At 45.7% G+C, this 20111-nt stretch overlaps 1 protein-coding gene across 1 annotated transcript in view; it reads left to right on the top strand.

The window, feature by feature from the left end:
* Positions 1 to 494: 494 nt before the first annotated feature.
* The window catches only part of Edaradd (EDAR associated death domain), a 47474-nt gene continuing 27857 nt past the window's right edge, over positions 495 to 20111 (top strand). Inside the window, exons 1-4 of the mRNA XM_010621989.3 lie at positions 495 to 515; positions 4448 to 4506; positions 8983 to 9022; positions 13456 to 13514. Coding sequence (XP_010620291.2) covers positions 4453 to 4506; positions 8983 to 9022; positions 13456 to 13514 — 153 coding nt within the window. The 5' untranslated portion in view covers positions 495 to 515; positions 4448 to 4452. The remainder of the gene's footprint in view (positions 516 to 4447; positions 4507 to 8982; positions 9023 to 13455; positions 13515 to 20111) is intronic.

Genomic DNA, 20111 nt, shown 5'->3' with positions numbered 1-20111 from the left:
AAAATGACAATGAAAGGTTTTGAATCTCTTCAGGACATCAAGGCAGCCACAGGGGTGCAACTAAAGACTCACAAACAGCGAGGACTTCCAGAATTGCTTCAGAAAGTGGCAAGAAAGATGGGATCAGTGTGTTTGAAGTGAGGGGGATTAATGGCAATGTGTTTTACTGTAAAGTTTTTAATAAAATAAACATTCACCGTATATTTTGACCACACCTCTTAGAGATATTCAAGACAGAGCAAACCAGGAGGCTCTGAAGCTCCGGGTTGGAGGAAGGGGACACTTGGAAGGTTGGTGAGGGAGGCACTTTATTGCTTGCTTACAGGGAGCACAACCACAGTCTGCCTTGCCCTGTGCAGCGTGGCTGCTTTGGGGTGGTGAGGGGTGGGTTCACCTTTGTTACCAGTCCATTGTGGCCTGTTTGGAGGTATTGCATATGTCACTGGCCCTTCTCAGTCTTTCTATGGACAGTCTTGCATCTGAGTTGGCACAGGGTGTAGACCCAGGACTAAATGGTGAGCCGCTTCCAGGAGCATCTGTATGTCCAGAGCTGGACCAGTTCTTTTTCCAAAGCCATCAAAGATGGTGGTAACAATGTGTGATTTTCCTTTCCTTCCTTCTTCCCTCGCTCCTTCCCCTCCCTGTGGGTTTTCTTAGGGTTCCCTTCCTTTCTTCACTGCCTTACCATACCTCTGCTTGCTCACTTTTCTTCTCTACTGGAATTGTGAGGAGATCTGGGTATCTGGGCTGCGGATGAGCAGATGAGGTTGTGGATTTACAGTTGACTCTGGAGTGATGTAGGCTTTGGTGGGGTTGGAGTGGAGGTTAGGATGGGGTGAATATATTGTACAGGTGGGAAGGACACGGATAGGAGTCAGAAGGGAGACTTAAGGGTTCCTTTGAATAGTGTCCTGCCTAAAAAAGATATGTTGAAATCCTAACCCCCCAGTACCTGAGAATGTGACCTTATTTGGAAATAGAGGGGTTTTTTTCCCCCTGAGGTAATCAAGTTAGAAGTCATTAGAGTGGATTCTAACCCATTATGACTGTGTCCTTATAAAAAGGGGAAATCTGGGTACAACAACGCCATCTGCCAGGCGATCAGTGTGTGAGCCATTTCTAAAAGCTGGTGACCCTGGGAAGTTGGCAGCCTGTGAAGCCAGAGAGTCTCTGATACAAAGTCTGGCTCTTCCACTTAAGTGTGGGCACCCCATGTGCAGAGAAGAGTACTTAGTGCCACCCCGGGTCTTCTGATTCAGCTGGAGCAAGTTGAAAAACATGCAACTATAAGGCCTCTAGTAAGACTTCAGGAAAGCTTTTTACTTCTAGGTCACTCTCCGATAACCGCGAGCAGCACCTCCCCTCCCTGAATAACCTCCTTTTGGCCCAGAAGAATCTGGGCCTATTGAGAATAAAAGTAATTTGGCTTGAGCTAAAAGAGTTGCCAGAGTTAGGCATGATGACACAGGCCTGCAGTGCCAGCATTCTGGGAGGTTGAGACAGGAGGATCCCTAATTCAAGCCTAGTCTTAAAGTAAAAAATAAAAGAGGCAGGGATGTAGCTCAGTGCAAAGGCCCTGGGTTCACTCTAGAGTACACACACACACACACACACACACACACACACACAATCTACTAGGTGGGTCGGATATAGCATGTGGGATGCTGCAGTGAGCTGGGTCTGTCATCTTGGCAGAAACATGCAAGTACTCAGTCCAGAGACTGTTGTACGGCAAAGGCCAGTACCATCAGAACATGCACAATGTAAAGAAGAAAACACCTGGACCAAAATGCCTCTGGTACAGTTATACACACAGCGCCTTTCTGAACCTCTGCTCACCTCATGGCTATACTTTAGAAAACAAAGCTCGTGAATTCTACCTGTCCCTTACTTCTTAGGTTCCACTTATCCCCAGAGATGTCAGGCTGTGGCAGGGGACTTTGGGTCCCAGCCCTGGCATCTTCTGTCTGTGCCTGCCATTGTCCCAGACCCTCGGGTGTGCCTAGGCCAGGGACACGACAGCTGCTTTGTCACATTCTGAGACAGTAGGTTTGTCATACGGGCTTCCAAACTGACTGGACCAGAATCACCAGTGACCGAGTACAGCGGCCAGAGACTTGATCATAGCACTAGGCTGGCTGAAGGTCATAGGCTTGTCACAGCAAGATCATAGCAGGAGTCTTGTTACAGGACAGAAATGACTCTCCATGGTGTGCCTGTGAGGACCCAGGCCTCCCCAACCTGTGGCTGGTGTTCCATTCTCTTAACTGTCCTGTTTTTAGCTTGGCTTCTCCTTTCTCAGCCATCTCCTCCGTTTTCTGAGGCCTTTTTCTTTTTCCCTTCCTCTCATACTCCTTTTCCCTCAGGAAACAATCCTGATGTGCCATAGACACTGTGAACAGTGTCTGCGCAGGATGCCACAGGGGTGTTTACACCTCCCCAGCCCAGCAGCCCCTTTGAAGCCCCGTTCCCTGTAATGCCATAGCATTGGCACCCTTTAAAAACCCAGTGCTGGATGCCAACATTTTAAAGCCTTAGCACCCAGCTGCTTTTCTTCTTCTCCTCCTTCTTTCCTTCTCTCTCCTCACCTCTCCTTCTCTCTCTCTCTCTCTATCCCTCCCTCCTTTCCTCCATCCCTCCTTCTCTGCCTCCTGTCACCACAAATCAGGTGGCTCTGCTCTACCACATGCTCCTCACGATGATGTTCTGCCTCACCACAGGCCCAAGAGCAATGGAACCACATAACCATGGCCTGGAACTTCTGAAACCATGAGCCAAAACAAACCTTTGCTCCTTTAAACTTATTTTCTCGGGTTGTTTGTTACAGCGACACAACCACAGACTCAGACTTGAGCTCAAACTGACAAAGAAAATAAGAAACAAAGTGTGTTGCCAGCACGACCCTGAGCGTGCAGAACTGCGATGCCCAAGTAACAGAGCACTGAGTGCTGCTTTGGTGGTGAACATAGGAAGGTTCAGGAAAGATGCTGGGGCAGGGATGGGAGTGAGCGGGGAATAGCCCGCACAGTAGCAGACACCTGTGTCCCAAAGGATGGCTGATGTTAGCCAGGAGAAGGCACCTGGAGGGGAGAGCGTTCCAGGTAGAGGAAACAGCCCAGGAAGAGGTGGAAAGAGGAGAAGAGACCGTGTGTTAAGCATGCCCTCACAGCCCGATAGATTGCATGTGGTTTTCTAGCTTTTCTTGCCCAGGCTTCTGACATGCCGGTCTGCTCTGGGGCAGCAGTGGTAGAAGCCACCACCAAGCAGGCTCCAGCCTCTCTCCTTTCTATCACAGCTTCTTCTCAAATATTCCACTTTGACTGAAGTGCAGCTTGGGGCATTGTCAACATGTTGGCGGGAGAGAAAGACGCAAAGCCCATGCCCACTCTCAGCGGGGCAGCATCCAGGGGAACAAATGCAAGTTATTATCTCAATAAATTGTCCCATGGTACTTATCTGAATCTCCAAAGGCATTGCCTAGACATAAGGCCTAGGCCACGGTAGGAACTTAATGAGGGTCTGGATAAAAAGTGAAAATTAAAACTTGTCTGTTTCAGCTTGTACCCTGAAAACACCTGGAAGATTCCACTCAAATAGATTTAGTCATCATTAAGATAGTTTCCTGGCCGGTGTCTTGTAAAGCACCTTGGAGAAGGGAAGCTTTTTTAATGTGTACAAATTCATATGATCTAGTGATGGTCCTGACAGAGGCCTGTACCTTTTTCTATATTTTCTCATTCAATTCCTTAAATGGAGTAAGTTGATCAAGCATAAGATGCAAATTTTGAGAAGTCAAGGCAGTCTGAATAGTCACATGAAGGACATCAAGAAGCAAGTTTTTTTTTTTTTTTTTTGGTACCTGGGATCAAACTTGGGTCCTCATGCTTGGAAGGCAGGCGGCGGTACCGCTGAGCTAAATCCCCGGCCCCAACAAGCAAGTTTTAAGATAAATTTTTAAGAACAAGTTACAGAGACTAAGGAAAGATATAATATACAGAGTTATATCTTTTCCACCCAAAGATGTTGAATATAGCATGTAAGAGAGTCATTAGCATCCTATCTGTATAATTTATGGATACTTGTTACTCTATTTGTAAATTACTTATAAGTAGATTGTTCCAAATACAATCGTTTTTTTTGTTTGGTTGGTTGGTGGTGTTGTCCCACCCCACCCCACCCCCGGCCGCACACACATACTGGGGATTGAAGTCAGGACCTTGCACTCTCAAGGCAGGCAGCGGCACCACAGAGCTAAATCCCCCGCCCTAAATACAATAGTTTTTTGAAACAAGACTTCTTTTTCTTCATCTCTTCCTTGGTGCAGTTTGAACCCACCCCCACTTTGGTGAGAGTGCTGACTGAGCTTTCATCTGTATAAAACGAGTATCAGAGGGCTCATGTGTGCTTTTACTTTAAAGAAAATACTCTCCTTGTGTTTCTTTCACAGATCACATGGCCAAGGAGCCAGTGGAAGACACAGACCCCAGCACTTTCTCTTTTAACATGGTAGGTCACACATGTGCCATTTGTAGCCACATCCCTTGTTTTGCTTTTTTTCTCTTTTGTTACTTCACATTTTCTTTACTGAGTTTTTGCACAAGATCAGAAACCCACAGTAAGATTTTCTGTCTTTATCTGGTTTTCTCTGTGGCAGAATAAACGATGGGTTTCTCCGGGCCGGAAATGGTGTGTGTTGAATCCAATCCCTGTTCTGTATGTACCGGAAGTGATCTTAGATTTTGGAAAGTCTTTGTGTACTTGTGTACTTTGAATACTATTGTTCTTTTATTTATTCTTTCTCAAAATTCCAACTATCTAGGGCTGAGGATTGAGCTCAGTGGTGCTGTGCCTGCCTCATAAGTGCAACGTCCTGAGTTCAATCCCCCATACAAAAAAAAATCAAACTATCTACTGTGAGACTGAAGGTAAAACAGGACGATTTTCCCGGCACTGGGCAGAGAAGGGGACATACTGATTTGCCTCTGTTAGCACCTTCAATCCCTGGAGCCCTGGCCTTTCCCACCCTCCAGTTGGGGCCCACTGGTTGCTGTGAAGTTATCAAAGATGTCATGTGCATTGGTGTTTTTCTTCCCAGCACCCTGTGAGGTGGTTGGCAGCCGTTCCTGTCCCATTGCACGGGGGTACGGAGACAGGGAGAAGGCGTGGGCCACACATGGACCACAGATCCACCACACCCTCCTTGCCGTGATGTTTCTGCCTCACCACAGGCCCTGAAACAATGGAGCCAAGAGACCGTGGACTAGAAACTCCGACTTCATGAGCCAGAATAAACCTTTTTTTTGTGTGTGTGTTGATTTTCTCAGCTACTTTGTCACAGAGACAGAAAGCTGACCACATAGGTCAGCTTTTCCATTGCTGGAGAAAATCCTTGACATCTTAAAAGAGGAGAGGTTTGATTTGGCTCATGGTTTCAGAGCTTTGTGTCCATGGCCAACTGACTCCGAGGCAGGAACATCATGGCAGGGGTTGTGGCAGCCACGAAGTAGAGCAGCGGAGCAGTGCCAGAAGCAAAGAGCCTGGACCAGATAGAAAACCCCAGTCACACTTCCATAACCTGCCCAGTCACACCCAGAAGTGTGCTTTGCTAACCTCCTAGACTTAATCAAGTCAACAGTTAAAATGAACCGTCACCTGGACACAGAAGGGTTCTTCCCTACAGGCATCAGAAGGATCATTGTCCAGCTAACACCTTAATCCTGGATTTCCAGCCTTCAGAACAGCGACAGAACACACACGGTCCCTAGGCCACCCAACTGGTATTCTGCTAGGACAGCCCTAGAAAGCCAACAAGAGGAAAGCTGTGGAAACTCTATTCTCGGTATGGACAGATGATGAGAGGAGGCCGTAGCCTACTTCCTTCAACTAGGCTCTACTTCCTACCGTGTCTGCCACCTCCCAGCAGTCCACTGATGAGATCAGCCTTCAAGGCACAGTCACTTCCCACAGCCCTACCCCTGCTCGCTGCTGCATCGGAAAGCAAGCCCTCGACGCCTGAGCCTCGGAGGCGATTTCAGATCAAACCCTAACCACCACCCCTCCACCGCTCCCCTCCCCTGGCTTCCTCTAACTGCTGGTGGTGGTTGCATGCAATCCTGGATGCTCCTTGGCTTTTAAGTGCAACATGTAGTCTCTCACTTTTTAGTACGTGGTCATCTCTCTCTGTGTGCCTTATTTCTATGACTTTCCTCCTCCTCCTCCTCCTCCTCCTCCTCCTCTTTCTTCACCTCTTCTTTCTCCCCTTCCTCCCTCTCCTCTTCCTCTTCTTCTCCTCCCCCACTCCTCCTCCTCCTCCCCTTCTTCCTCTTTTTTGTGTTGTGCTGGCACTTGAACCCAAGGCCTCATGCATGCTAGGTAAGTGCTCCACCACTGAGAGTGGATGTAAGGATCCACAACCCTCTCTTCTCTTGTTATAAGGACACCAGTCGCGCTGGCTGAGGGTCCACCGTACTATACTATGACCTTATCTTAACTAATTATACCTATAACCCTATATCCAAAAAAAGTCACATTCTGAGATGTGAGGGGTCACTATGTCAATATATTCTTTTTGTTGTTGGTGGTGGTTTTTTGAGACAGGGTCTCACTATGTAGTTGAGACTGACCTGGAACTCACTGTGTAGCCCAGGCTGGTCTCGAACTCACAGCGATCCTCCTGCCTCAGCCTCCCGAGTGCTGGGATTACAGGCGTGTGCCACCACGCCTGGCCAACATATTTTAGGGGACATAACCCATAGCATCCTGCTGCCTGCAGGCTTACATGTCCACTCCTTACTGTGACAGATGAGGTCCTCCATGACCTTGTCTTGACATCTGCTGCTCACCCACTGTGTGCGGCTCATGTAGCTCTTTGCTGTCCCTTAAATTCTCCTTGCCCTCTCACCTTCCCGGAACACCAATCCTCTGCGCCCTCTGGCAGGAAAGTGTCCCTGCTTCCTCCCAGAGTGAACTCCTGTGCATCGTCCCATTGAGGTTCGGGCATCTCCTCATCCACAGAGCCTTTGCGGCCTGGGGCCCTCAAAGGTCCCCTTCCCCGTGGCTTGGTCCCTGTGGTTATCTCTAGATGGGATCTCTGGCTTGTCTGACTTCCCACCACACTGGGCTGCCCATTTACCCACATGCAGAGCCACACATGCAAGACAGGCAGCCACTAATACTTGATGCAGCAAGCTTCCTGAGACCTTGGGCCCGTCCCTTCGCTTCACGTTCGTGCTCCTTGCAAACTGGCTCCATCATTCCATGCTCATCCCTGTCTCCTTCTATCCACCTCCAGCAGATTCCTCTACTGCCGCAATTCCTTCCTCCGCCTGCTGCTGTTCCACTCACTGGCCCTTGCTCCTGCTATGTCTGCCCTCTGCAGTGATCTTGCTCCTTCCTTGGTTCCTTCCTTCTGAGTCCTGGTTTTTGCTTGGACATCCATTTCTCCCGAAGACGCACACTTGCTCCCACCTGTGTCTGTCCAGGGGGACGTTCTGTAATCTTCACTCGACCCTGCATCAAAATCTCTGAAGGGTCCCACAGTCTAGCTGAAGGAGTAGACAGGAGCCTTCCACAGCAGTCTGAAAGGGTGTGACCCCAGGATGTGGTCCACACTGTGGGGAGCAGCAGTGAGAAGAGTGGTGGGGAATTAATTCTGGTTTACTTACTGATTTTTGTTAGGGAGGAGTTGGAAGCTTCTAGAAGTTCTAAAAATTCCCATAGGAACTCAAGGAAGGCATCAAAATAAAATCCTTGACTCCGTGTTTACGTCTTTATCTTCTTTGTCAAGGAAGGCATGGGAGAGACCTGCAAGAAATTTGAAAGGAAGTTTGAACCCTTGTTCAGATTGGAGGGTTGGGAACACTGAGCACATTCTCACCCCCCTCGTGGAAGCTTCAGAGGATGGCTGCGTTTTTAATTGGAATAAGTTTTCAGAACATTAGATGCCTACAGATAGATGTGAACAAATTAAATAATGTGTCACTGCAAGAACATTTGCAATTTGAATTCCCTTTAACAGGTGGGTGTCTTAGTCCCTTCGTCATCGCTGGGACCCAATACGTGACACCCACAACGTAAAGGAGAGATTTATTTGGTTCAGTTTCCAGGGGCTTTAGTCCCTGGCTGTTTCACTCCAAGGCAGAAGCACCGTGGTGAAAGTCCTGGCAGAGGGAAGCTGCTCATCTCATGGCAGCCAGGAAGCAGAAAGAGAAGGGAGGAGCCAGGGACAAGAACACAGGCTTCCAGGTCACGCCCCCAGTGACCCGCCTGCAACCAGGCCCCACCTGCTAACAGCACAGTGAGCTTCCAAGTCACGAATGGATGAGTCCACTGAGGAATGCAGAACCCCCACGATGCAGTCACCTTCCAGTAGCCCACCTCTGAGCACACGTCTTTCTTTAGGAAGACATTTTAGACTTCAAGCGTAACACAGGCTTACCCTCAACAAGTGTCTTGAGGACTGTGCATAAGTGTGCATAATTAGTAACTGATCTTTAGATACTTGCGCAATTAACAGCTCAGTTACCTTTAAGATCCAGTTCTAGGATTCAAAGGCAATAGTAAGCACTGCCCTGAACATGCACTCACTGACCCAAATGACTGTCATAGAAATGGTGGGAAGAAACGGGTCTGTTCCCACAAGGCATGGAAAACAAAAGCCTCTTGATTTCAAGCTGCAGGAAGTAGGCAGGGGGGAAAGCACAGCAGAAGAAAGGAAGTGTGGTTTAGTGGTCAGAGCCAAGAAAATTAGAGTAAAGCTTATTCTACTTTGGGTTCCAACATTAACTTCTTGTCAGCCTGGATTTCACATCTATAAACTGAGAATAAAAACAGTCAGTGGGGCAGGCCTATTGACAAGTCCGAGGCTAACCATTTCCAACGCTTTAAATCGAAACCATGACTTTCCCAGGACAAAGCGTTCTTTCACTTTTATCTTATACTTTGACATTTAAAAATAACTTTTTCTTTTGTTGGTCTTTACAGTCAGACAAATATCCCATTCAAGATACGGGACTCCCTAAAGGTATGTACAGTTAATGTGACTACTTGAACTTATGATTGATTTAATATCTCAAACAAAGCACTAGTCAAAGTAATTTTTCATTATTGAAAGTGGTAAATCAGAAATTCCCTGATAATTTATTTAACTCGTGGCTTGTTACACGCTTACCTCAGAAATGAATTAAAATGTGTAAATTATTTTATACCAAATGTTACGTTAAATTCCTGTGGTTTTTGCTTGTGTGTTACTGGGGATTGGACGTAGGGCCTTCACACTGAGCTATATCCCCAGCACTTCTTTTTTATTTTGAGAAAGTGTCTTGCTAAGTCACTAAGTTGCCCAGGCTAGGCTTGAAATTGTGATCCCCCTGCCTCGGCCTCCTAGAGTACTGGAATTACAGGTGTGTCACCATGCCTGGTTGCCTCTGGTGTTTTCATCAGAGTCCTGTAAGATTGTCTGGACTCTGGGTTCAGGTGACAGAGCCTAACTCAAGTTTGTTTAAAAAGGCGGGGGTTCCTGAGCACTGATGGATGCAAGCGTGTAAGGATGCTCTCGGGCTGTTTCTCCACCTCAGGCTCAGAGGTTCTTCTGTGTTGCCTCCATTTTCAGGCAGGATTTCCCCACACAGAGGGAAAGGCGCCGCCCAGCAGTGCCAACATCAGGCTACGGTGTTCACTGTGGCAGAGAAGTGGCCCGAGCATCTGTAGTAGTTTTCAGGTTGACGGGGGCAGCTTAGGTTCATCATAGGCCTGTCCCTGAATCAACTCCTGCCAGCAGGAGGCCTGGGGACATTGGCCAACTCTGAGCCTTGGGATCAGGAGGGAGAGGGCATGATGAAGGCTATATCCGAGCCACAGGAAAGGGTTCCCTGTGGCTGGACAAAGAAGCAAGGGACAGCGAACCAAAACAGCTGCCTTTTACAACTCACAGTCTCAGGCTTAGGCACGGTGCAGACCACAGAGGTGGCTGGGCCCTGGCTTTCCAAAATCTCTGCTGCAGGGCGGGCTGCAAGGCCACCTTCTAGGATGAGGGCCAAATTTCTGTGTGTCACCCTGGAGCTCTGCTGATAACCTGGAGATGAAGGGGGCGGGGGGGCAGTCACATGCGTCTTCAGAGCTGGTGAGGCCCCTGCCTTCCTGGTCACCATGGCAAGGTGGGTCTGCCTAGCCCCTGCTCCTGTGGGTTTCCCTGGGCGACCCCAACATGGTGGGAATGGGAGGGACCTTCCCACATGGGCCAGTCTGTGGTTAATTCAGGGTTCAGCCAAAGCTCTGCTCCTCTCCCGCCCATATCCCCAGCCTCTCCTCCTGGTCCTGGGAAGTGACATCATTAGGGTACCCTTACTTTTTCTTTCCCAGACGTGGCCCTAGGGTGATGATGGTGTGGAGATTGCCACCTGGTTATGCTGGGAGAGGTTTCCAGCAATCCTTCTTCCCCTTTGCCCTCTCTTTGAAGGAGCCCTGAGTCTCAGAGTCCCTGAGCTGGGACTTGATCTCAGCAGGCAGTGAAAAGTGCAGGTCTGGCAGCAGGGGTGGGTAGGAGGCCAGTATGGGCTGGTTCTTGGACCTCTGTTTGCATTCAGAGGAGCTGTTTAGAATGCAGATCTGTGGGTCTGGGATGGGGTCTAGGAATCTGCACTGTAGCCCACACCAGTGTGGTTGGAATGTAGACCCTACCTGGGATGCTTCCAGGAATGTAGAAGGGAGAATCAAACCCATGTTCAACAGCTTGGCTTAAGCAGCCTCGGCAAATGACTCCAGGTCTCAGGGTCTCTGTGTCCTCTTCTCTGAAGTGGAAAGGGCCAGGTTAGCATTCCCCTTACAGGGTGCTTGTGCGAATTACTGAGTGGGGTCTAGAACTGTGCCTGGCACACACAAGCATTGAACAGGGTTGGAGGGACAGTCAGAAATGTGGAAAATCAGGGTGGAGGTTTCAGTAGTTCCTGAGCAGAGGGGTTGCCCTGGTCGTCTACCTCCACGTATTTTCACTATCAACCTTGAATGAGATTTCTTTTTTTGAAAAAGAGATGTTGCTTAGCAATCTGATCCCACGCTTCCTAGGTTTTGCCTAGAATTTGAGTTTACAGAACCTAAATTAAAATTATTACAGATTTGCAAGTGGCTCTGAAAACTATCTCAGACCTTTCTTTTGTTCTTATTCATGCTGAAAAATATTAAATGCGTAATTTCTTATCTCCACAGAAATGCATCATTTTATATGTAAATGAACCATGGTTAGAAGTTTAGAATGTTACTCCAACAATTGCGTTCAATAATATAATAATGTAATGTCTCATAGTATTTCTTTTGAACGTCACAAATGGAGCCAATACAATCATTAGATGATTATGGTAATTTTATCATTAAGTTGTTTTCAGAGAAAGAAAATCTATATGAATTAGTGAAGAGACTAATTTTTAGAACTAAAAGTAAATGTATCCTAATTATATTAAATACCAAGTAGGAGAACATTCAAGTGAATTTTACTTTATTTAATAGAGGAGTAATATATAATTAGCTTAAATAATTTCCATATGGTTTAAAAGTTCTCAGCTTCATTTTCTTAAGCAAATTAAGCATGTTTCACAAAGTCGGTGTGTACGACTAGTATATTTCTACTTTATTCATAAACAGCATAAAGCTATTCTTTGTTTGCTTTTTTGCAGTACTGGTGATTGAATCCAGGGGCTTTGCTCTAAGCTATAGCCCTAGTCCATTGATTGATTGGTTGATTGATTGATTGCTTGAGACTTAAATCAGCCTGCTTTAGTAACAGACAGGCATATGCCACCACATCTGGCTTCATAATAAAGTTATTCTTTCACACAGGCCAAACTAGAGTGATTTTAAAGATGGCTTTATCATAAGTCCCCTGTGGAGATCCAGGGTAATTTCAGCAGCTGGTATCTGATTGGTCAGTCGAACTGCTTTCTCACTGGGACCAAGTGCAGAGCTCCTGCCTCAGTCTACCCCCTCCTCAGCAGCCTCAGGGGTTCATTCTACTGCTACTTCTGCCAAGTGTCTGCAGCCGCTGGACTCAGGCCTCTTGTGTAGTGGGGATTGTCTTGCCCTACATAGCTCCTGCTCCCTCATAGAAGCTGCCGGCATGAGCGTTCCAAAAGGAATGTGGCTCTTTTTTACATTGGAAAGAAAAAGATGTGTTTGGAAAAAGAATTTTGACTTTTGAGCCACTGTTCCCAGAGGCAGAAAACTGTCCATCGCTAAGGACTCACACAAATACATCAAGATTTGATTTTCTTCATTTTATTTGGTCTACCTGCTCTTTCTTTTCTTACACTGTTCAAAAAATTTATAGTGCATTTACAAGCTAAAGAGAGGCAAGGTACACTGCGGGATTTGGATGCTATTGGCATTTTAGGCACCTGGAGCCTGCATTTTAAACAAGCTCCGCTGATGATGCTTCCTCCAGGGGTACCAGTGGATCTCCCGGAGGCAGGGTCACATACAGGGAATTGGCCCCCATTAGCAAGATTCCCCGTTTGGGTGCTGGTGAGCAGTGGGCTCAGCAGAGCTCTGTGCTCTGGCCAGGAGAGTGGTGGGTACCCAGCATTGCACCCCCATGCTTTCCACCAGACCCTAGGCCTCAGTGCCCTTGGGGTAGGGAACACAGGCAACAGGAAGGGGCAGAGCAGCCAAGGGGACAGGCAGGTGACTGCCTTTCCTGAATGACACGAGCCTAGTGCCAGGCAAAATCCCCTCTGTGAGGTGAGCACAGTGGCCTGTACCCGCGCTGGGATGCCCTCTCACAAGCCATGTCTAGGACGGTGCCAGGCACAGGTGGCCAGTGTGCTCACCACCCAGAGAGCTCTAACCTGGCCAACGCCGGCTGGGTACAGCTGGGAGGCCAGAGACCACCTGCCAAATGCAGCCGGGCTGACAGGACGCCACAGTGGGGTCTGCTTAGTCCACTGAAGTTTTTATCCTGGGGCAGGGACATTTTAGATCAGAAGAGAAGTTAGACACCCCACAAAGGTAGCACGGTGGCTCATAGGCCCAAGTTCAAGTTTGCTGGCCCAGTGTATCAGTAAAGTTGGCCAAGAGCAGTTAATCATATCTGAGCGAAAGTCCGTCACCATGATAGAACCATTCACCAGCCAGTTGGTTTGATTGCCTTCTTGGTACCCTGGTGATGAGGGAGAGATCCCAATCTGGTGCTGTGGTGATGGCCGCACACATGACACTGGCACTGGACAGATGAAACCCACAGCTCTTTGTGAGGCACATACGCTTACAGCCTGAGGACTATGTCAGGCCCTGGAGCAGAGTGGACAGCCAGAGGCTGTGGGAGGTAGGCTTTGGGGAAGCAAAAGGGTGGGGTGTCCCTGGTTACCGCCAGTCAAGGCAGCCTGTGACATTGAGCCTTAAGTTTAGGTCTTACAGTAGCATGGGTTCTGTGCTTTCTTTTATCAAGCTTTGTGTCTCTTTCCCTCCTAGCTGAAGAGTGTGAAACTGTTACTTTGAACTGTCCACCAAATTCTGATGAGCAACATCAGGTAAGAATAATTTCAACTATGTGTTACCATCTTAGGTATACGATAATCAAACTGGAACTTTTTAAGGAATGATTTGATAGAGTTTTAAAAACAAAGAATGAGGGCCGGGGATTTGGCTCAGGGGTTCCGCTGCCTGCCTCGAAAGCACAAGGGCCAGAGTTTGATCCCCAGTATAAAAAAACAAAAAACAAAGAATGAATAGCAGGATTTCCTGGTCATGAAAGAAACTGGAAAATAATCTTTAAGTATTCCAGTAAGATAGCATGTCTGCACAACTTTTATTATTTCTGATAACTGGTAGCTTTAGCCCATTTCTTGAAATAAGTGTTTATCTGCATGCCAAAAACAGCATCAGTATTGGTGAGACAGGAAGGAAAATCGTTCTTTCTTTTTACATGCAATTGGCATGCTGTGGTGGGAAAAAATTACTTTTAAAGACAAAATAGTGTGAATGGGTAGTGTGACAGAACATTTTTGTAATAGTTTATGAAACTTACTTTTTTCAGATTCTAGAAGTCAAACTTTGGCATATTAGTCTTCATTGTCTTTTCCCAAGAAGCCTGTTTATTCTGTTCTGACTTTAAGAGACTAAAGCTCAGATTGTGGGGGAAGTGGGATTTCGCTGCTCCCCTTTGGCGGGACCTCCTTTTCAGGCTTCTGTGGGTCACTTCAGTTACTTCTCCTCTGGTCCAGTTCACCTTTGTTTGCCCTCACCCAAAGCTCATTAGCAAAACTGCACGATGGCTCAGATCTGCTGAATGTCAAGTGGAGCGTTAAAGGTCTCAGAAAGCATGTGTTGCCTCCGGACAGGCTGGTTCATACCTGTTCAGTTCATACGCCAAAGTTGATTTTGAACACTTCTCTTTAGTCTTTCTTTAAAAACATCAGTCTATTTTTAGTACAGTCATGCTTGGGTCTTTTAATTACCTCTGTGATGCAACAGTTTTATAATAGTTGATAAAATAAGCCATTTAATTTTAAAGCATGGCTCTCTTAAAAACTGCCTGTAGTGCTGTTTTTTTCTTTTGGGGATTTTAACCGTTAACAGCGAATATGGGATTCGCCCTCTTTAGTTCTGATGCTCCGCTTTTTCCTTCAAATTATAAATCTAGTGATTGACTTCTGTACTGATAGAATTTAAACTAGTTCACTAAACCAGAGGTATAAATTTTTTCTTTTTTGTAAGCTTCAATTTCTTTAACAAAGTTTTGCTCATTCGTTTTTTAAAAAATATGATACAGATTTCCTTAAAGGTAAAAGAGTGCTGCATTTTTTTGTGGTCGTTGTTGTTTAATTTGTTTTTAGGGAAATTCCAACAGTGCTTTAGATAAGGGACTGAAAATACATTATGATACTAGTCAGTATTTTTCCAACTTTAATGTTACAGTCCTGGGTGTATTAGTAGAAACTATCCTAAAAGATGAAAATATATTTATCAACTTAAAAAAAAGGAGGACCGAGAGGCCTATTTGAGATTTTTAAAGTTCTAGTTTAAAACAGAATGCCTTCTCTAAAAAATAGGACTGTAAGCTAGCTACTTCAGTTGGTTATTTCTTTGTATAATCTGTAGGATTTGTTCTAACTGCTGGATACCCAGAAAAATTCTTTGAAACCAACTTGGCACTGAGAACAAAGAAAACTCACGAGGGAAGAAACGTTTAAAAGAGAAAAAGAGAAAGCAACCCACCCTCCATTTTCTATAGTTTACACATTAAAAGCAAGCTGAAAATGATTCTTGTAATTTGAAAACTAAAATCCACTTTCACTAAAACTTAATTCCTGCTGCCTTTCCTTGAATCCTGAAGAAGAAAAACATTGTGGTTTTAATGGCAGAAATTAAAGTCTCAGGCAAAATCTTACGAAGAACATTCAACTTTTAGTCATCTAAAATCAGTATCCCATATCTGGATTGTTCCTCCAGTTGATTACAACGGATATTTTTTAAGCATATACTCTGAGAGACTTGGACTGAGGTGGTTTTTGTTGTTGTTGTTGTTGTTGTTGTTGTTTTGGTGTTTTTGTTTTGTTTTGCTTTGGTACTGGGGATTGAACCCGGGGCCTTTCCACTGAGCTAATCCCCAGCCCTTTTATTAACATAGGGTCTCACTAAGCTGCAGGTTGTACAGGCTGGGCTCAAACTTGCAAGCATCATGCCTCAGCCACCCAGAATGCTGGGATTATAGGGCATATACCACTATGCCTGGCCATTCTGCCTGCCTGTCTGTCTGTCTGTCTGTCTGTCTCCCTCTCCCTCTTTCAGAGCTAAGGATAGAATGCAGGGCCTTGCACAATCAAGACAAACGCTCTACCACTGTGCTGCACCCCGGCTTTTGGTCTGTGCATTTTTGGATGTGAAAAGGCAGGAGGGGAAGACAGGGATAGAGAACCCAGGCAAAATTTATACACTTGCTGGAGATGAGTACACACGAAAATCAGATTCTAGGGTATAAGCATGGCTCATGTGTGTAAGTGATTTCCAAGATGCTTTATGTTGAAGACATTTTCTGTAATCCTTTTCGAACATAACATTGTGATTACACACACAGGTGTATGGCTAATGAGGGTAACACCACATTTGTAGCCAAGAACCCGTGCCAAGGAGAGTCTGAACTAACACTAAAAATAAGAAAACTAGTAAATATGAGGATGCTAAGCTGAAATTAGGGGTTATGGAAAGGGTGATATTTTCTCTATGATGTTTAGCCTTTTAAAACTAAAGTTTTAGAAACCACATTAATTCTTGGCTCATTTCGTTACTACAGAGGTGTTGTACTAATGTAAGAAATTAATAATAAGAGAAACTATGCACTAATGTAAGAAGTTAATAATAGAAACTGTATGTAGACACAGAGTTCCTCTATACTATCTCATTAAATTTTCCCTTTCTTTCTTTCTTTCTTTTTTTTTTTTTTTTCTGGTGCCAGGGATCAAATTCAGGCCCTTGCACTTGCAAGGCAGGCAGCAAAACCACTGAGCTAAATCCCCGGCCCTCATTAAATTTTCTGTAAATCTGAAACTATTCTAAAATTTAAATCATTTTTTTTAAAACACACTAAGGAAAATTTAGAATTTAGGAAGATGAAATAACTCATCCACATTCCACCATTCTAATACAACTGTGTTGGTCACTGTGGTACATTTTCATGGGCGCCGTTATAAAAAAACCTGTTTGCAAATAATCTTATATTGTAATTTTTATATCCCGGCCATGTTATTTACTGTATCACAGGGGTTTTATCCATTTGCTCACTTGGGGTCTTGCCATCGTCACACTGCACCATGGCCCTGCGGCCATCACAGGCCAGTGCAATAATGATCTGATCATCTGTGAAGTGAAAGTGAGTCTAGGGCTTGAGAGCCAGGCTGAGGATCCTCCAGGAGGAGGGATGGTGTGAGCAGAGGCTCTGAGGACAGGGTGACAGAGGACTGGAGCAGAAGCGGTGTCCTGGGAGAGCTCCGGTGAGAAGCCGGCAGCTCAGTTGGGGCCAGAGTTCCAGAGCCTTTATTCGAAGACAATAGTAGGAGAAGGTATCACTCCTTGGCCTTTTGGCTAAGATCAAGTGTAGTAGCAGAAGGTACTAGGGTTTTTTTGTTTGTTTTGGTGTCGGGGCTTGAACTTCGGACCTTGCGCTTGTGAGGCAGGTGCGGTGCCACTGAGCTAAATGCCCCACCCGAAGGTACTAGGGTTTTTAAGTGATGATCCCGCAGTTTATATAGGCAGTGGAAAAAGAAGGTGAGAACTCTAAATCCACAGAAGCCCAAGGCTCCGTGTCCTCCTGCGCTCTGAGGCCCCATCTCTACTGGTGGATGATCCGTCATTCTTCTACTCCCTACTGGTAACCTAGAATCAGCCCTCCTTTGTTTAAAAAAAAATTTGATACAGTTTATTCTTTAGAGGAGTTTCAGGTACACAGAAAAACTGAGTGGCAGGAACAGAGGTCTCCTGTTTAACCTCTACCCCTCATACACAGCCTCCCGCGTGGTCAGCATCCACCACACTGGAGCACTTGTCATCAGTGAATCCACGTGGACACATCATCGTCACCTGAAGTCCACGGGTGTTCTTAGGGCTCCCGTTTGGACCCTGCCTTTGTGACTTTGGACAGATATCTAATGTCTTGTCTCTGCTATTATAGGCTCATATCGAATACTTTCACTGCCCTACAAATCTTTTATGCTTTGCATATTCATCCTTCCCTTCCTCTAGCCCCCGACCACCTCTGACTGCCTTACTGTCCCCATAGTTTCGCCATAGGGTTGTTTTCCACGGCATTTTTATACTTAGTAATACACAAATAAGATTCATTTGTGTCAAGCCAGGTGTAGTGGCGCACGCCTGTAATCCCAGCACCCAGGAGGCTGAGGCAAGAGGATCTCTGTGAGCTTGAGACCAGCCTGGGCTACATAGTGAGTTCCGGGTCAGTTTCAACTACATAGTGAGACCCTGTCTCAAAAAACCAACAACAACAAAAAAGATTCATCTGTGTCTTCATGGTTGATGGCTCATTGATTTTTAGTACTGAGTAATATTCCATTGTGTGAATGTACCAGTTGATTTATGCATTTAGCTCTGGAAGGACATCTTGGTTGCCTCAAAGTTATGAGTAGAGCTGCTATAAACATCCATGGGCAGCATTTCATATAAGTGTTCAGCTGAATAAAGGCCAGGGAGTGTGACTGCTGAATAATTTGGTGAGAGGGAGTTTCGTTGTGTAAGAAAATGCCAACTGGTTTCCAGAATGGCTGCTCCATTGTAATTCCTGCAAGCAGTGAATGCAAATTCCTGTTGTTCCGCATCCTTTCCAGCATTTGGTGTTGTCAGTGTCTGAATTTTTGCCATTCTAGGAGATGTGTAGTGGTTGTCTTGACAACATGTGATATGAAGCCTCTTAATATGCTGAGTTGCCATCTGTATCTTCTTTCATGAGATGTCAATTCAGGTCTTTTGCCCATTTTTTTCATTGGTTGTTTGCGTTCATATCGTTGGGTTTTAGGGTTTCCTTAGATATTTTACGTGACAGTCCATTATCAAATAAGTCTTTTGCAAATATTTTTCTCCCTGTCTGTCTTTTCTTCTCATTCTTTTGGCAGTGCCTTTTGCAAACCAAGAGTTTTTACTTTTTTTTTTCTTTTGGTGTGAAGGTTCGAACTCAGGACCTTGCTGTGGCCAGGCAGGCGTGGCATCACTGAGCTACATCCCCAGCCCTGCAGGGCATGGTGGCACATGCCTGTAATCCCAGCACTCGGGAGGCTGAGGCAGGAGGATCGCTGTGAGTTCAAGACGAGCCTGGGCTACATAGTGAGTTCCAGGTCAGTCTCAACTACATAGTGAGACCCTGTCTCAAAAAACAAAAACAAAAACAAAATACATCCCCAGCCCTGAGAATTTTTACTTTTAATGAGTTCCCTTTTATCAGTATTTTCTTTCATAGGTCCTTTGCTTTTGCATTTAAAAAGCCATAGGTTTTCTCCTACGTTGTTTGCATTTTACTTTGAGGTCATGCGCACAGGCCCAGTTGTTCCAGCACCACTGAAACTGACTGTGCCTCCCTTGTCCAAGGCCAGTTGCCTGTGTTTCCATGGAGCTGTTCCGTCCCCTTAATGTGTTTGCCTGTTCCTTGCCAGTATGACGTTGTCCTGGTTATGGTAGCCGTCCGGCGTGTCTTAGGGAGTGCCAGTCCTCTGCCATGGTCTTCTCCCTTATTCGACTGTTCTCGGTTTTTGGACTCACCAGAGTCAATATTTACAAACCAGCTTCCTGGAATTTTGATCGAAATTGCATTGGCTCTGTAAGATTAGCGTGGGGAAGACTGGCATCCTGATATTATTCCTCTATTGTTACTGTCCTCCACTGGGTTACAGATGGGAAAACAAAGGCACTGAGGGTAATGCCTTTGCACAGATCTTTTTATAGTCCTTTGCATGACTATACTTTTTCTTTCTTTCTTTTTTTTTTTTTTTTTTTTTTTTTTTTTTTTTTTTTTTTTTTTGTGGTACCAGAGATTGAACTCAGGACCCTGCGCTTGTGAGGCAGGCCCAGTGCCACTGAGCTAAATCCCCAGCCCTACATGACTATAATTTCTTATTGTCCTGACCGTCATGCAGTATCTTTCAAACTTCAGATGATGACACAGGTCAGAAATTCATAGATTAGGTCTTGACCAACATTTCTGCTAATGAAATGAGTAAAATACAATAGGATAAAATAGAAAATGTGTTGATCTGGGCATGGTGGCACATGCCTGTAATGCCAGCAGTGTGGGAGCCTGAGGCAGGACGATGGCAAGTTTGAGCCCAGCCCAGGCAGTTTTTGTTTTGTTTTTGGTACCATGGATTGAACTCAGGACTTTACACTGGTGAAGCAGGCGGCAGAACCACTGAGCTAAATCCCTGGCCATAGCCCAGGCAATTTAAAGAGACCCTGTCTCAAAAAATAAAAAGACTTGGAGTTCTAGCTCAATGTCAAGGCCCAGGTTCAATCCTCCAGTACTACAAAGAAGATAGGGGGAGGGGAGGAGAAAGAAAATGTGTTTTGTGCTATGCATGAAATAGAATTATTTTAGTAATTTTTGTTTCAGTTGTACACTAGTTTAGACA

Source organism: Fukomys damarensis, unplaced genomic scaffold, assembly GCF_012274545.1.
Source record: "Fukomys damarensis isolate Sample0158 unplaced genomic scaffold, DMR_v1.0_HiC HiC_scaffold_10, whole genome shotgun sequence".
NCBI lineage: Eukaryota > Metazoa > Chordata > Mammalia > Rodentia > Bathyergidae > Fukomys > Fukomys damarensis.
The sequence above is the reverse complement of the archived record's forward strand: the minus strand, read 5'-3'. Positions and strand labels throughout refer to the sequence as shown.